The sequence below is a fragment of the Heptranchias perlo genome, chromosome 23 (genome assembly GCF_035084215.1).
Source record: "Heptranchias perlo isolate sHepPer1 chromosome 23, sHepPer1.hap1, whole genome shotgun sequence".
In the NCBI taxonomy this organism is placed as follows: domain Eukaryota; kingdom Metazoa; phylum Chordata; class Chondrichthyes; order Hexanchiformes; family Hexanchidae; genus Heptranchias; species Heptranchias perlo.
In genome coordinates this window covers 6,288,766-6,305,329 of record NC_090347.1, presented here as the reverse complement: position 1 = coordinate 6,305,329, position 16,564 = coordinate 6,288,766, and the positions used below count along the sequence as shown (strand labels likewise).

The 16,564-nt window shown below is 43.9% G+C and overlaps 1 protein-coding gene across 3 annotated transcripts; it reads right to left on the bottom strand.

Annotated features, from left to right (window-relative positions):
- Positions 1-7,348: 7,348 nt before the first annotated feature.
- Positions 7,349-16,278, bottom strand: cacng5b (calcium channel, voltage-dependent, gamma subunit 5b). Of its 3 annotated transcripts, none has more exons than XM_068004477.1 (6): positions 16,071-16,266; positions 14,993-15,037; positions 12,666-12,755; positions 11,346-11,486; positions 9,327-9,472; positions 7,349-7,606 (listed from the first exon to the last, which is right to left on the bottom strand). In XM_068004477.1, exons 1-6 carry the CDS (start codon positions 16,264-16,266, stop codon positions 7,349-7,351), a joined length of 876 nt encoding a protein of 291 aa, XP_067860578.1. The 3 variants fall into 3 exon arrangements, with proteins under 3 accessions (XP_067860578.1, XP_067860577.1, XP_067860579.1); XM_068004476.1 differs by lacking the exon at positions 14,993-15,037 and adding an exon at positions 13,589-13,619 and having other exon boundaries at positions 12,666-12,772; XM_068004478.1 differs by lacking the exon at positions 14,993-15,037 and having other exon boundaries at positions 12,666-12,752; positions 16,071-16,278.
- Positions 16,279-16,564: the final 286 nt, after the last annotated feature.

The following is a 16,564-nucleotide window of genomic DNA, read 5'->3' as shown; positions in this document are numbered from 1 at the left end:
CAACATACGAACAAGACTGTGGAGAGAGGTCAGCCCTGCCTGACTCCAGATTTGATTGGAAAGCTCGCCGACTCCCACCCGTTGATTAGGACTGTGCTACGGATGTCCGTGTGGAGCAGTCGGATCCAATCGCGGATTCCCTCCCCAAAACCCATTTTGGATAGCATGTCCATCATGTAGGTGTGGGATATTCTATCAAAGGCCTTCTCCTGGTCCAGGCTGATGAGGCAGGTGTTTACCCCCCTGCTCCCCCGTCCTGCACGTAGGCGATCGTATCCCTGAGCAGTGCAAGGCTTTCAGAGATCTTCCTGCCGGGTACAGTACAGGTCTGATCTGGGTGGATCACCTGCTCCAGAGAAGACTTGATGCCGATGGCCTTGGGCAGAATCTTGTAGTCGACATTTAACAAGGAAAAGGGTCCCCAATTTTTGATTTCTTTCCTCTCCCCCTTCCGCTTGTAGATAAGGGCGATGGACTCTGACATGCTGCCCGTACAAAGCATACCCCCGTACACTTCCAGCAGGTCTGGGCCTATCCGGTCCCACAGAGCTGAGTACAACTCGACCGGAAACCGTTGCTTCCGTGAGTTCTACTCTTTTTGAAAGACTGGATGGCCTTTGTCAGCTCGTCCAAGGTCAGTGGCTGATCCATGCCGTTCCGCTCGCTGTCCTCTAAGATCTCTGTGATGGTGGATAGGAAGGACTGGGAGGCCGTGCTGTCTGTGGGTTTCGCCTTGTACAGCCCGGCATAAAAGGAATTGCTGATCCTCAGTTTATCGGCCTGCGAGGGCGTAGGGCGAGCTGTCTTCCTCTTTCAGGCTACTGATCATTGGGAACTCAAGGAATCACCACGTAGTCCTAAAACTACACTTTCCTTTAGCCCAGGGATTCAACCTGAAACTGATCTGGTCTACTAGCACACTACACAGTGCCTCTGACATTGAACCATCAGCGAAATGTGTGCAGTGTTTTTCGTCTGTTTAGCAGCAAGTGATTTGATGGGAATTAAATTGGACAGAGTAAGGTGTCTATGGATTGTGATTTTATCAGAGACTGGAATTTCCTGTTGGTACATGAATCAGTGCTATGTTCACGTTATTTAATACCCAATTAAACAATTCTGCAAGAAAAATGGAAACAAAATAATAATGAGACTGTTTTGCGATGTAGTGCCTCTACTCCTGGGAGCCTGGCCATGTGTGCGAAGCTATTAATTACCAGCCTGCCTGATGCTGTTCATAGAAGATTCACTGACTGCCTTTTGTAAATGACAGCAGATCCTGCAGAATATCATATTGCAGCACTGCAAATGCTTGTAGAACCAACAGATAAACTGGAATTTTACTGGACATCACTTCCCATTTGTTTTAACAATAATATTTATACAAAGTCCAAGATCTACAGGGAGAAATACAAGAATCAGAGCACGTTCCAACATTTACAGGAGGCATTTTTGATGAGCAGATCAACGAGTAAAGCTTCCCCTCCTCACTCTGTGGGGAATTACAGTGTGTGATGTGCAACAGAGCCATACAGCGGAGGAAGGTACATAGGAATCGCTAGACAAGAAAAGGCCGAGGTCCATCCAGTTCGCCTTCTACCATCCTGGGAGTCAAATGATACAATGATAATGGAGTTGTTGACTAATCATAGCAATCAATCTCCATCAATTAGTCTACAACAGACCCAGACATGAGGCGAGGAAAACCTAAGTTGGTGGAGAGCTTTGGTCCAAAGTCACCTGTTCCTCCCAAGGATGCTACACCTGCCACATGTCAGGTTATCATCCCAGTGAGTTGGCTGATTTCAGCCAGGGTGGCAGTAGTGGGCACAGAACTCTTGGGCTAAGGAGGGCAAGAAATAAAAGATCAACTAAGCTTCTCACTCCTAATTAGCACCCGGTGTCCCTGCGCTGGAAAGCGTGGCAACAGGGGGAGATGGGCATCTGGTCTGGGCACGGTTGGGCTCAGGTGTGATGCCATTCCCAGATGAATCACCTAGCACGGCTCATTAAATGGGTGAAGTATATAGGGAAAGTGTGTAGTGCCCGTGGATCTGTACCCCCAGCATCAGCCTCCACCTCCGGGAGAGGAACAGGAGATAACACAGGAGGTGGATTCAAAAAATTAGACAAGTTGCTAATGTGTGAAAAGCTGAACAAAATCAGCAGAATGAAGATTCGTTAAAAGTTTAACAAAGTCTGACTCATTTCCAGGTATTTGGCCAATAATTTGCTTCTTACATTGTTCCTACTTGCCCACACTGCTGTTATGGATAAACACGTGGCCACATCTGGAAAGTGCTGATGAGGTTAGGTTAGCTTCAGGTGAGTCTAGCAGCACTGAGAGTGAGTGTGGCTCCTGTCATAATCACACTGCACAAACAAGCACCGCAGGAGATGATGGGTTCATGCATTACTCGAAAAAAGCTGTTAATTAAATATCTAGCAGAAGTCAGCAATCTAAAAATCCTAGCACAACTTGTTTTGTTTTAGGAACTAAAAACATTACATTTCATCAAGGCATGATTTCCAGCTCTGAATTTTGAAATTGCTCCTCTCTCTCTCTCTCTCTCTACCCCCAACTTAGCTCTGGACCTGGGCACTGGTCCTCAGTAAGAGAATGTGACAGTACACAAGTGTGCTCTGGCTCCTCTTTGCCCCTTGACCCCTTGGTGTTAATTCAGGGTGACCAGTATTACAGGGAACGGATTGAATCGAAGCAGCCTAGATGCTGTGGGATGACCGAGGGAGATTATGATGCTGGAAGAGCAAAGGTGAGGAAAAGACCGCTTTGTTTCAGATCCCAAATGAAAAGGGAACAGGAGGCTGCACGGGTTCGTGTGCACGCTGGGATTTTGCCTGCTCTGTGCAGCCGCAGGGTATCCAGTTTGCATTAACGAGCAGCATTCTGCTTGACTGATGGGTGAACATTGCAGTGGAAATCATAGAATGCCCTTTGTGATGCCTTACATCCACTTTTACTTCTGCTAAATCGCAGAGTGTATGTTTTATAGTTTGTTAAGTTACGGTGAGCTACTTGACCTCATACAGAAAACGAGCGTGTCCTGGACACTTCAGATCTGCAAGCTGCAATCTATATCTTTGTAAGTATTGTGATAATATATATGCACGCGCTTGAAAAGAATGAATGTTAATTACTGAATTGTGCGTAAAGTATATGATCTCATTCTGTGGTACGTAGTCTCTTCTGACATTAAATTCACAATTGCAACCAGTTCTTCCCCACCCGTTTTGTTCTCTTCTCCCCCAAAGGCGCTAACTCATGAATGGCATAGAAAGAACAGAATTTTGAGGGCCTCTGTCATCCTGTCTGAAGGAGAGCAGGAGAGAAAACTGCCTAACCCTCTGTGCACGTCCAGGAATGATGAACAAGGTTCATAGTCGTAATGGAGGTGTCTTGAGTGAGGAGCTGCAGCATAGTGAGAGGAGGCTGTGTACAGCCATTGTCTAGGATCCAGTGCCTACTTCAGGCAGTTTCCTCTTGGAAAGGAAATATTACACAGGACCTGTTATAAAAACATATCACAATATTATGCTTCACTGCATAAGATAAAACCGCCTTCCAAATTACTACTGAATTGCACAATACAATTTCTAATTTGTGAATCTTTTAATAGAACATCTGAATAGAATCTATATACAGGTTATGTTTAACTCTGAAAACTTATCCAGTTCACTGACCCGTCAACAATATAACTTTAAATGGGATTTATGCTTCAATGATAAAATCATTCTTATAAAGGAAAGAGCTTGCATTTATAGAGAGCCTTTCACGACCTCAGGATGTTTTAAAGCACTTCACAGTCAATGGATTATGTTTGAAATGTACAAACTGTTGTAACATAGAGAAAGGTGGCTGTTCAGGTACTGCAAGATCCCACAAACAGTACTGAGATAAATGACCAGATTTACAATTTCATTTCTCATTCTTCTGGTAAGGCCATTCTGTGGTCACTTACCTAGTTACCAGGATTGGTACAAATTTCTTTTAAGGCTGCTAGGAATTGTGGGTAGATCACATGATCACAAGACAACCACAAGGAAGGCCATTCAGCCCATCTTACCTCGTATGTTTAGAGAGTAAAGATCCAAGAGTAAAGAGATTAGCAACCACCCCCTGCCCCAAATCACAATATCTAACAGGTTCTTGATTGACAGGTTTTTGCCTTCACTGTTTTCCCAGAAATCCATTCCAAGTATTGATCACTCTTTGTGTAAATAAATTCTTTCTGACATCAGTCCTAAATTTGCCTTTCAGCAGTTTGAATCTATGCCCCTTTCTCTTACTGACATGGTTTACCTGATATAGTGCTCTGCGTTTACCCTTTTCTATACTATTTAATACCTTTATTTATATGTATCCTTCTGTAAGGTCTCTCCTCAGTTGCTGCTTTTCAAAGCTGTAAAGACCCGGTTGCTCTGATCTTCCCACAAAGCTCTTCTCCGCCACCCCCCCACCCCCAGACCTAAATGTCTCCCTTGTGTCCTGGTGTCCAAAATTGAACACAATACTGAAAGTGCAGTCTGACCAGAGCACTAGACAGGTTCAGTATAACCGCCTTTGACTTATATTCTGCTGATTTGGCAACACCGTCCAGTATTCTTTGCCCCTTGTTGTTTGCTGCTTCACGATGACTTGTGCTGGGAATTCCCTTTGGTGATGGAAGAGAGGCAAATAGTATTGAATTAAAAAAAAAAAAATCTTCTCATCGGGTTTACAGACTCCTGTCGCCTGATGGAAGCCAGTCTCCTGCAGCTTGTGGGGGAGGCAGGAAAGGATATTGACAGCAGAGAACAGAGGCTTTGCCCAGAGGATGAGTTGGAAGGCAAAGGGGGAATGGAACACTTGCCCACTTCAGGTACCGCAGAGGGGGGGCGATTTTCAACTGGCAGAAACCCTTTTCTCACCTGAAGGGCAGGTAGCCAGCAATTAAAACTCGGGTGGGGGCCCCCTCAGCTGTCCTATTGATGCCCAAGGCCCACCCGATGCAATTTTCAGGCGGGCCTGTAAATGGGCGTCCATCTGAAACAGGCAGGAGGCTGCTTGAAAATGCAAATTAGAGTCCAATGCCGAATGTAGGATCCCAATTGCAATTTTCAGTTATAAATGGACAGAGCCCGCACCGTGCACACTCTGCCCGTTATTACCAGGTGTTAAGCGGCCTAACCAACGTTCCTTAAAGGGACCACTGGGTGGCCATTCAAAAAAAATGGCACAGGAAGCATCAAAAAATTCGAGCCCACTGCTGGTCTTGTCGAGGCCCATCCACTTGGATTGCCTCTTATCACCCCACTCCCTAACAGACTCAACCTGCTGGCCGGCTGGCCAATTTTCTGCCCTCCCACAACCGGTGAGCTGCTGCACGTTAATGAAGCCCAGGTCTCAAAATGACTCAGGATACACACCGGCATCAAAGGGCGAGGTGCACATGTTCGCCCTGCAAACTTGCCGCCAGTTTTGGGTGCTACTTGAAAATGGCACCTCCCCGTAATCAACCACCACCCCCCCACCCCACCATGTCAGCAGATAAGGTATAGCACAGATAGCTGCAGCGTAAAGCTTCATCTACCCTGTCCCAACAATATGCCTCAAGTCCAACCCAAGAAGGGCATCTCCTACTGCACATTTCTATTTTGCACAGTCAGTGGCCTCCTGATTGAAAAAGAGAGTGCCAAATTTAGGGTCGTTCTGTGCAGTGCGCCCATGCACACTAGGAACTGGATTAAGACTGCCCAGATTCAGTTCACTTGGAATTCTTACAGCCAGTGGATACAGAACATTTTCATCCCATTATTCTGGGCCAATTGATACTTCAATATTTTTTGCTGCTTTTTTTTAATGGATTACATATATCTGCTTTTTTATCTGGTGTAAATATTGAGTCAACAACAAGTTACATTATATAACGCCTTTAGCGTGGTAAAACATCCCAAGGCGCTTCACAAGAGTGTTATCAGACAGAAACTGACACCGAGCCAAAGAAGGAGACATTAGGACAGGTGACCAAACACTTGGTCAAAGAGGTAGGTTTTAAGCAGGGTCTTAAAGGAGGAGAGGCGGAGAAGTTTGGGGAGTGAATTCCAGAGTCAACATCATTATTCTTCTAGTACTATGGAATATCACACAATCATCACTTACGTTTGTACAAAAATATCTAGTAAAGGTACCATTTGATTTTATTAATAGGTCGACAGTACATTGGTTGAACATGACAATATTTAAATTATTTTAATATCCAAGTAAAAAGTCTTACCTTTGCATTTAAAAATGGCACAACAAGAGCATTTATGCTGCTCCATTCAATCAGAAATATGTTACATAGGAAATGTGAGGAGATTTAATACAGGAGCATAATCTAGCCTCCTCTCGGGTGTCTGGACAGCATTAGATATGTAAGCACTAGCATGTTGTGACTCTCCATATGCAAGTGTGTTTCTAGGTAATATCTAGCCTAGTAACGACCTCCTGGTGACAAGAGTCAATACCTCTAGGTGACATATATCCCAGCCGCTGGATTGCACAAAACTAGTTCTCCATTCTCAAACTACAGCATAAATAGGAACAAGGGAACAGGAGTAGGCCATTCAGCCCCTTGGGCCTGTTCCGCCTTTCAATTAGATCATGGCTGATCTGTATCTTAACTCCATCTACCCGCCTTGGTTCTGTAATCCTTAATACCCTTGCCTAACAAAAATCTTTCAATCCCAGTTTTGAAATTTTCAATTGACCCCCAGCCCCAACAGCGTTTTGGGGGAGAGAGTTCCAGATTTCCACTGCCCTTGGGTGAAGAAGTGCTTCCTGATATCACCCCTGAATGGCCTAGCTCTAATTTTAAGGTTATGCCCCCATAGTTCCCATCCACACTGTCGTACCAGCTGGTCAATCAACTTTGGAAGATCGGATCATAGGGACCATTAAGTCAAAACGCTATTAACTTTTAAAAACATAACATTCTTAACTGCATTAAATTATTTTGCAGAAACATAATGCATTTAAACTGTTGTGCACTGTATAAATTTACCACTTTCCAATGACATTTTGTGTTCTAGATTCCCCAAAGGTTGGGTGGATCAAACTATTCCAAAAAAATACACATTATTACAAAATAACACATGATACCTTCATTTGTGTTCATGATTCCCCCCCACCCCACCCCCAGTAAACTGATAGTGCTTTGCAAACACGCATATACTGAAACCCATGCCCCAGCAGATGGTGGTATTACGGTTGTCCTGGATGATTCAGTTCTCATCACACGAATGGAAAGGACAAAGGATCCAGGACATCATAGCTGCCCAGAGGCAAACCACTTTGGTGGGATGGGGCTCAGCAGGGCGAGGAAGACATCTGGTCATAATCTGGGCACTTGAGAAGTACTGGATAGTTGGCATTCATCTGCAGGGAAGCTTCACTGGAAATGTCGGAGGGACTACGCCCCCGAGGCCAGCTGTCTGGGTGCAGGAACTGGCCTGAGTAGTCAGAGCAGTTACTCAGCCTCGGTCTGTAGAAGCTGGGATGGGGTCTGTAAATCTCCTCGGCGGTATATCTCTTCATAAAGAGGTAGACTGACATTACTCCAGCGCTCTGCAAGAACACAAAGTACAATGCAAGATCTGAAGCTTTTTGCATTCATTAAATTGAGGCCTGCAAGTGTTGGGAAATTAAACTCTTCCCCCCGCCACCCCCCACCTAATTTCATCCCTAAATTGCCCTTGCCTGTACACATTGCCCCCAGTTTGCCTCAGCCCCAACCTGGTAAGAGACCTAGTAGTAGAACACCCAGCTTATTCTTGTGGCCAGGGAAGATGCAAGGTACTGGGAGAGATCAGGATGGTTGAGGTGTGGTGCAGTAAGCTAAGGATCACACTCATGTGAATTTTTCCATTTCCAACAGAAATCACACCTCTCTGAATAAGATTGTCAATTTAGTGCTGAATTAGAGACAGTTTTGTATTATGATCTGGAATGCACTTGCTGAAAGGGTGGTGGGAGCCAATTCAATAGTAACTTTCAAAAGAGGAACTGGATAAATACTTGAAAAGAAAAAAAATTGCAGGGCTGGGGGGAAAGAGCAGGTGAGTGGGACTAATGGGATGGCTCTTTGAAAGAGCTGGCACAGGCAGGATGGGCCGAATGGGCTCCTTCTGTGCTGTATGATTCAGGCAGGGTCGGCCATCTAGGACTTTTACAGCCAGCAGCTGGAGCAAACTTTCATCCATCTACCTAGCCTGGATTCAATCTGAGGCCCCAGAGTTGGAGAGAACGCTAACCCACTGCATCTACCTAGCCTGGATTCAATCTGAGGCCCCAGAGTTGGAGAGAACGCTAACCCACTGCATCAGCCAGTCCTCCGGGGGTTTTCTTTCATGAATTACTTTGAAATCCCACTGATCAATTTTCAATCAGTGACATTGGTTATAATCAGAATAAATAGCTAACTGTAACAAATATTGTTCATCAGTGTTATTGACTATTGAACTGGGACTGTTGACTAATTAAATGCAGATGTTCAATAGATCCTAAAAGGAGCAGCGAGGTTGTCTGCTTCAATTAGGTGTTACTGTGTTGGAGCTGAACGAACAGTGTATGACAGTCCGCAGTCCTGGGATTCAGAAGCAGTCTTCTTCCCCTCCCCCGGCCTTGTTCTCGAGCACCTCCCCGGGATGGCTATAGGGTGGCTTTGTTGCAGGCAAATAGGTTGTGAGAAGAGATCAGGACGGTATAGTCTGATATGCCAAGGGATTGCACCCAATATTCCCCAAATAATTTCGATGGGACCCTCAAGAAAGACGGGAAATATTGGATGGGGAGGGAATGAAGATTTATCCCAGGAGAAGGAAAGTAAAGTGTGGCACTGAGTCCCTCTGAACTGTACTCCCAGTTCAGAGGGACTCAGTGCAGACAATTAAGAACAGCACTGACGGTGAGCAGGCAGCAAGTCAACCCTGAATGGATGCAGACTGTTGTGTGGCAAGAGGGGGAGCTCAGAGAGGAGAGAAATTGTGAGGAGACAATAACCGCACCTGATGAGAGAGGAAAGTGTGGTACCTGGGTGAAAAGCCAAACATAAGCATACTTTAGCAGTTCAATCTGTCACCTAACCTGCTTTGTGTACAAAATAACCCCAGTAGATGTGCCATTGACCGTGGTCACAATTTGCACAGTTTAGATCATGGTCTAGGTCCAATCTGGTCAAACTGATTCCCTGGAACTTGAATGAACAATACTTCATTCATCTTGGATTAAATCTGATGAGCTGAGCCAGGTACGGGCAATTTTTGGCTGAATCTGGACTGGTAATTACCTCGGTCAGCAGAAATGATATGGCTGAAAAGGCAAAGGACCATCCGTACTTGTAGTGGAAATAGCTGTCTGTTTCCGGGGTTCTGTTTAATATTTCATCGTTGATGCTGGATATGTACAGCACAAGTCCAACAACCAATGACAAACCTGCAATTGTGCAAAAGTGATTCATCATAAAACACGAGTGTTGTGTAATGGTACAAAGTTGTGATTAATATTATTGATTATTCCAACATGTGGTGGTAGTAGGTTAAAGAACTTCAAAATATATCAAAGGCTACTACACAAAATAAGAGCTCATGGTGTGGGGGGCACCATATTAACATGGATAAAGGATTGGTTAGCTAACAGGAAACAGAGAGTAGGCATAAATGGGTCATTTTCAGTTTGGCAAGATGTAATGAGTGGAGTGCTACAGGGATCAGTGCTTGGGTCTCAACTATTTACAATCTATATCAATAACTTGGATGAAGGGACCGAATATAAGGTTGCTAAATTTGCTGATGACACAAAGGTAGATAGGAAAGTAAGTTGTGAAGAGGACATAAGGAGTCTGCAAAGGGATATAGATAGGTTAGGTGAGTGGGCAAAAATTTGGCAGATGGAATATAATGTGGGAAAATGTGAACTTGTCCACTTTGGCAGAAGGAATAGAAAAGCAGTATATTATTTAAATGAAGAGAAATTGCAGAACTTTGAGGTACAGAGGGATCTGGGTGTCCTAGTACATGAATCACAAAAAGTTAGTATGCAGGTACAGCAAGTGATTAGGAAGGCAAATAGAACGTCGTCATTTATTGCAAGGGGAATGGAATATAAAAGTAGAGATGTTTCACTACAGTTGTACAGGGCATTGGTGAGATCACATCTAGAATACTGTGTGCGGTTTTGGTCTCCTTATTTAAGAAAGGACATAATTGCTTTAGAGGTGGTTCAGAGATTAAGGATTATTGGGGATGGGCAATAAATGCTGGCCTTGCCAGCGACGCCCACATCCCATGAACGAATAATAAAAAAAGGAGGTTCACTCGATCAATTCCTGGGATGAGGGAGTTATCTTATGAGGAAAGGTTGGATAAGTTGGGTCTGTATACATTGGAGTTTAGAAGAATGAGAAGTGATCTTATTGAAACATATAAGATCCTGAGGGGACTAGAAGGGGTAGATGCTGAGAGGATGTTTCCCCTTGTGGGAGAGACTAGAACTAGGGGCCACAGTTTAAAAATAAGGGGTCTCCCATTTAAGACGGAGATGAGGAGAAGTTTTTTCTCTGAGGGTCGTGAGTCTGTGGAACTCCCTTCCCCAGAGAGTGGTGGAGGCAGGGTCATTGAATATTTTTAAGGCTGAGTTAGACAGATTCCTGATTAACAAGGGAGTCAAAGGTTATAGTAGGTAGGGTTGAGGTCACAGTCATATCAGCCATGATCTTATCAAATGGCAGAGCATGCTCGAGGAGCCAAATGGGCTACTCCTGCTCTTAATTCACATGTTCGTATGCAAGGAAGCAAGTTGGCATGGTGGCACAGCACGTTGGTGCTGCTGCATGCGGTGCTTCAGAGTCCAGCGCAGAGTGGCAGATCCAAGAGGGAGCTGGATTGATATTTGGCATTAAAGCGATTTGAGGGAGTATGAGGCAGAGTATGGTATTTTTCATATGTTGGGACCAGTCAGATGAACCGCAAAAGCTTCTTCTGGTCCTGTACACTCCAGTGCTGCCATGATGCAAGTTACCATCATGCACCAGATTGTTGGGTGCCAGCTGTGCCAATGCTAGGAGGTGTTAGTGGATGCTTGACACTTCTCCAATAAGCAATAAGGGAAAAAAGAACACAACGGAGTCACCACAGGCCACCCTCACAGATGTCCTCCTTCCAGGTCACCTTTCGCAGCCTCTTGGGCAGGGAATGCTTCACAGCCCAAGGTGACTAAACAAAATGGGAGGCTGAAAACACATTGGAAATGAGAGGAAACTTGACAAATTTGTTGTTTGTTTTTTTTCCCCTTCTTTCTTGACAATTACCAGAAAGTACAAAGAAGATTCCTGACACAAATGCTAAGATAGTCCTGTGAGGTCGGATATGTCCAATGTTGTTCATCACAAAGCCAATGAACATAAAAAACAGGCTGACCAACGGGAAAGGTGTAGATGATCGAATCATTTCTGTGGAAAGAAAAAGATCTGAGGAATTAGTAATCACTACATTTTAAGCCTTACCTTTAGCTAATGGTGATGCCAATTAATGCCCCTCCCCCACTGCCAAGAACTCTAAACATATTAAACATCAATACCGGTTCTCCAGTCGCTCTCTGGTGTGTTTCTATTCCCAGGGCTCCGTTCCCCCACCCCCCCAAATCTAAATTGCGATCTTGCATTTCCACAGTTGCCCCTCTGCTCATTAAAATTTATGAGCTGCTAATCAAGATATTGGCCTCCATGATTGATTCTTGAAGTAATATGCTGGATCTCGAGGTCAGAATTTCACCCTTTCAGTATCATGCCTACACCATATGGAACACTGAACTCGATTGAGATTGTCCTGTGGTGTACCACAGGTGTACACAGAACCATTGTGACCCTGTTAGTAAGACATCTAGAATTGCAATGTTGACTTGGGTATCTTTCTGGCTGATTATAACAATAACCCAAAGACTGAAGGAGATGCGAGAAGCTCCACTTATCTCAGTACCAGGGTTTGATTGGTTATTATTTACCTAGTCATAACCTCTGGTGCTGATGTGGGAAGCACTGTACATTAGAAGTTTAGCCTCCATTTCCCAGCTTGGGTGACTTGGTAGCATTCTCTCACCGGGGTGTGTTTCAGCCCTATTCCAAGATCTGCGCACATAATCTATACTAAGGGAGTGTTGCACCGTTGGACAAGACGTAGAGGCCCTGTCACATTTAAGATTGCACGGCACTATTTGAAGACGAGCAGAAGGTTCATCTCACTACTGTTTGTGGGATCTTATACGCACAAAATAGTTGCCGCATTTGCCTACATAACAATTACTGCACTTCAAGATAATTCATTGTATGTGAAGCACTTTGAGATGTTTGAGAGATGCGATAAAGTCTTTGCTACCACATGGAGTAGTTAAGGCGAAGAGTATAGATCCATTTAAGGGGAAGCTAGATAAGTACATGAGGGAGAAAGGAATAGAAGGATATGATGATAGGGTTAGATGAAGTAAAGTGGGAGGAGGCTCGTGTGGAGCATGAACACTGGCATAGATCTATTGGGCCGAATGGCCTGTTTCTGTGCTGTAAATTCTATGTAACCTGTTCTTCTTTAATTCTTTAAATACTGTATTTCTGATTGGACGCAGAATGGATACTGACTTAAAACACTGACGGTGGATTCTGACGTCAGCTGCACATTCATGGGCATCACGTACTCGATGGTAAAGCAGTGCCCATGTTCCTTTCCTGCAGGTACAAACAGCAGGCTGTTAAAAACTGTCAATCATTAGAAATGACACAGCAGCAGGAGTAAAAATTGTATCAGAATCCATCATGAAATCTTAAAAAGGCAGCCCCTGAAGCACTGCATCCCTACACAGAAGTGTTATGTCTGTACAACAGAGTATCATTAATAGCACAGCAGGTTAGTGGCTCTGTAAAGTGGAGTACATTATAGATAGAGGAATGTTACTTCTGTAAAATGAGAGTATTATGTTTATAACAGTGGGATACTCCGCAAAACACTTACTAGTATTTTACCACTGTAAGACTCTATTATTGTATATATACATGAGGCAGAGGGTTAGACTTCTGTAAGGCAGTCGCATTACATATATAGGATTGTTATATCTCTGTAAGGCAGTGTCATATATACAGGAGTATTTAATACTTCTATGAGGCAGTGTCATATTATATATATAGGAGAGTTTAATACCTCTAAGGCTGTGTATATGGTATATACAGGGGTGTTTTATATATCTGTAAATCAGTATGTATGATATATACAGAAGTTTTATACGTCTATAAGGCCATGTATATGATATATATACAGAGGTGTTTTATACCCCAATAATGCAGTGTATAATATATACAGGAGTGTTTTATATCTCTATAAGGGAGTGTATATGATATATACAGGAGTGTTTTATATACCTGAAAAGCAATGTATATGATATATACAAGTGTATTATATACTTCTCTGAGGCAGTGCCATTAGGTATATGCAGGACTTTTATACCTCTGTATAACAGTATATAGTAATTTGAAACCTCTATCAAAACCTTCTCTTCTTGGCACTTGACCCCAAAAAAACAAACAGAGGCCTGGGAAGGGCTAGATGTTTGGGACGGAGTTCATGTGTAAAGCCAAGAAAAATATTTTTTTAATGAAAGGTGGATTGATTTATATGAACAAAAACTCTAAATACTCAATCTTTATGTTAAAGTATAAACTCTACCAAATAGGAAACATTCATAACTATCGCTTTAAAATGGAAAACTTTCAAAATAATGGCTGTAAATAAAGTTGGGCTTCCTGTAGTGAACTTTTTTTACAATATATTTTACATATTTAAACAAAGAGAATTTGTGTCCTGGGATTTTTTTTATTATTCGTTCATGCGATGTGGGCGTCGCTGGCAAGGCCAGCATTTATTGCCCATCCCTAATTGCCCTTGAGAAGGTGGTGGTGAGCCGCCTTCTTGAACCGCTGCAGTCCGTGTGGTGAAGGTTCTCCCACAGTGCTGTTAGATAGGGAGTTCCAGGATTTTGACCCAGCGACGATGAAGAAACGGCGATATATTTCCAAGTCGGGATAGTGTGTGACTTGGAGGGGAACGTGCAGGTAGTGTTGTTCCCATGTGCCTGCTGCCCTTGTCCTTCTAGGTGTTTTACTGTATCAATCCCAGATTAATGGGTCAGGGCCCTGAATGTCCAGGAATGATGAGGGTGTCTTTTTTGTCTTTTTGTGTGGGTAGAATCTCTATGTCATGATCCACCCTTTGACTTCTGCTCTGTGCTCGCTGACCTATATTGATTCCTGGTCCACCAACGCCTTGATTTTAAAATTCTCAACCTTGAGTTCAAATCCCTCCATGGTCTCGTTCCTCCCTATCTCTGTCACCTCTTCCAGCCCTACAACCCTCCGAGAACTCTGTGTTCTTCCAACCCTGGCCTTTGTGTATCCCCTACTCCCTTCAGCCCACCATTGGCAGTCGTGCCGTCAGCCGTCTAGGCCGTCAGCTCTGGAATTCCCACCTCAAACCTCTTCGCCTCTCCACGTCTCTCTCCTCCTTTAAGATGCTGCTTAAAACCTGCCTCTTAGACCAAGCATTTGTTCACCTATCCTAATATCTCCTTCATGGGCTCAGTCTCAATTTTTTTGCCTGATTATGCTTCTGTGAAGCGCCTTGGGATGTTTCACTATGTTAAAAGCGCTATATTAATGCGAGTTGTTGTTTTTGTCATTTATTTTTCCCTTTTCAGTGTCTCGCTATGCTATGCTGCTGGGAGAGTGGGTGGGGAACCTGTTCTCTTCTCTCACCAGTGCTGGTCTATACTCAGCCAGTAGAAAATTGCATAAAAGCAGTCCCAAGGCTAATTCCCCCTTTAACTGTTGTTCCCTGTCGGGGAATTGCAAGGCCACTGCTCGACTTAGCGCAGAACCACTTGCTGATCACACACAGTAACTGAGAATTTGCTGCGTGGGGTAACTGCGAGCAAGAAGGTGCATCATAGCACTACGCTGGCTCTCTCCCTTGCTGCTATTATTCCAGGTTGTTCCTCACTACCTCCGAGTGACACAGTTTGTCCTTCATCCCCACCTAACAGCAATTATTCTGTTGACAATGGTATGGTGATATAAAGCTGATATTATTTGTTACACTAATCTTCAGAGTACAAATTAACTTTTAAACCATTAATTTTATTTGTGGTTGCAACAGTATTTCTGTGTAGGTCAACTCGTATGGGAGCATGGTCATGTATAATCAGGTTCCAAACAGTCACCTGGACGGATTCAAGGTCATAGTTCAATTTTGGAAACCATGGCAACAGTTGTACAGTAATGCCTTGTTTCATATGTTAATTTTTCAAACACTATTAGCTGTTAGGTTAGAGGGTGTAAAAGCTTTGGAGTCCTTTAAGAGTTAGTGGATTCAGTGGTTTTTTCTGGAGCAGTTAAGATGGGCCAAATGGTCACCTTCATTCATATTTATCAGGGTAGAAATTGGTGAGTTTCAGGCACAAAATGGGCTCAAAGCATACCGACCTTAGCAGTGGGATGTCCTGCACCCAATCTGCGCAGGCATTGGTTGCATTGCTAATTTGTGGGGACCTTTCTTTAGGCATCCCGGTCAACTCCAGGTAAATTTAAAAAATATATAATTTTGTTAAAAAAACCCTTCCGGAGGAGCAGTAATACTCCCTCGATTCCACAGGAGTCGCAATCGCCCTCCCCACAATTCTAATCTCCCCTCCTGGGACGTACATGAGGGCCATCAGAATGTTGGTGAGGCACGAGCACCGATTTCCATCGATCCTCGGGTTTCTCGGTTTGGGCGCTCGCTGGACACGTAGCGCCAAGTCTAAACGGGCCCAGAATAATTTCTAGGCTTTCTTGTGAACAACCATCAAATAAAAACACAAAATGCCAGAAATACACAGAAGAGCAGTCGGTATCTGAAAGAGCAAAATAGGCTAACGTTTTGGGTAGGGCACTTCATCTGCCATTTTTCTTCTTCAATTAGCAGTCTTAGTTCATGAGCAATAAAACCAATGCCCGTACCTGCCAGGAAACAGACTCTCCACAGGCCAGAGTGGAGCGACATCTTGACTTCGGTTGTCATGTTTTGGAGGGAAATGGTCCCTTCTTCCAGGTATAACCAATAGTCCGTGCTAACCGCGACCCCGAGGAGACCCAGCCCACACACAGCGAACACGCTGCTCAGGAGAGTCAGGGCCTTTCTGCCACATGAAGTCATTCCACACAACATCTGGATCGTCTGTAGGAAACTGCAGGGCACAAAATTAATCATCCGTGATGGAACCTAGAGAAAACCGTGCAGCCAAACAACCTTTTCTCCCATCTGAAATATTTTTATAACTAATAAACAAGTGTTCAAAGAGAATGATAAAAAACACACAATTCTTTTAATTGCCCTCTGATTTTTCTCCCGGGTTTGCTCGCAACAGTGTCCAGAAGATTAATCTTCAATTCTTGGAGACTCCAGGTGATTTATTGAGTTAATCCAGTGGCTAGCTGAACCATACGAGCAAAGA

Excerpts from the sequence above, each read along its gene's own strand:
- cacng5b (XM_068004476.1), bottom strand. The coding sequence starts at position 16,266 with ATGACTTCATGTGGCAGAAAGGCCCTGACTCTCCTGAGCAGCGTGTTC. Across the intron at positions 11,487-12,665 it reads ATCCACCGTCAGTGTTTTAA|AAATGATTCGATCATCTACA; the intron begins GTCAGTATCCAT and ends TTCTTTCCACAG. Across the intron at positions 7,607-9,326 it reads TATCATTTCTGCTGACCGAG|AGCGCTGGAGTAATGTCAGT; the intron begins GTAATTACCAGT and ends GTGTTCTTGCAG.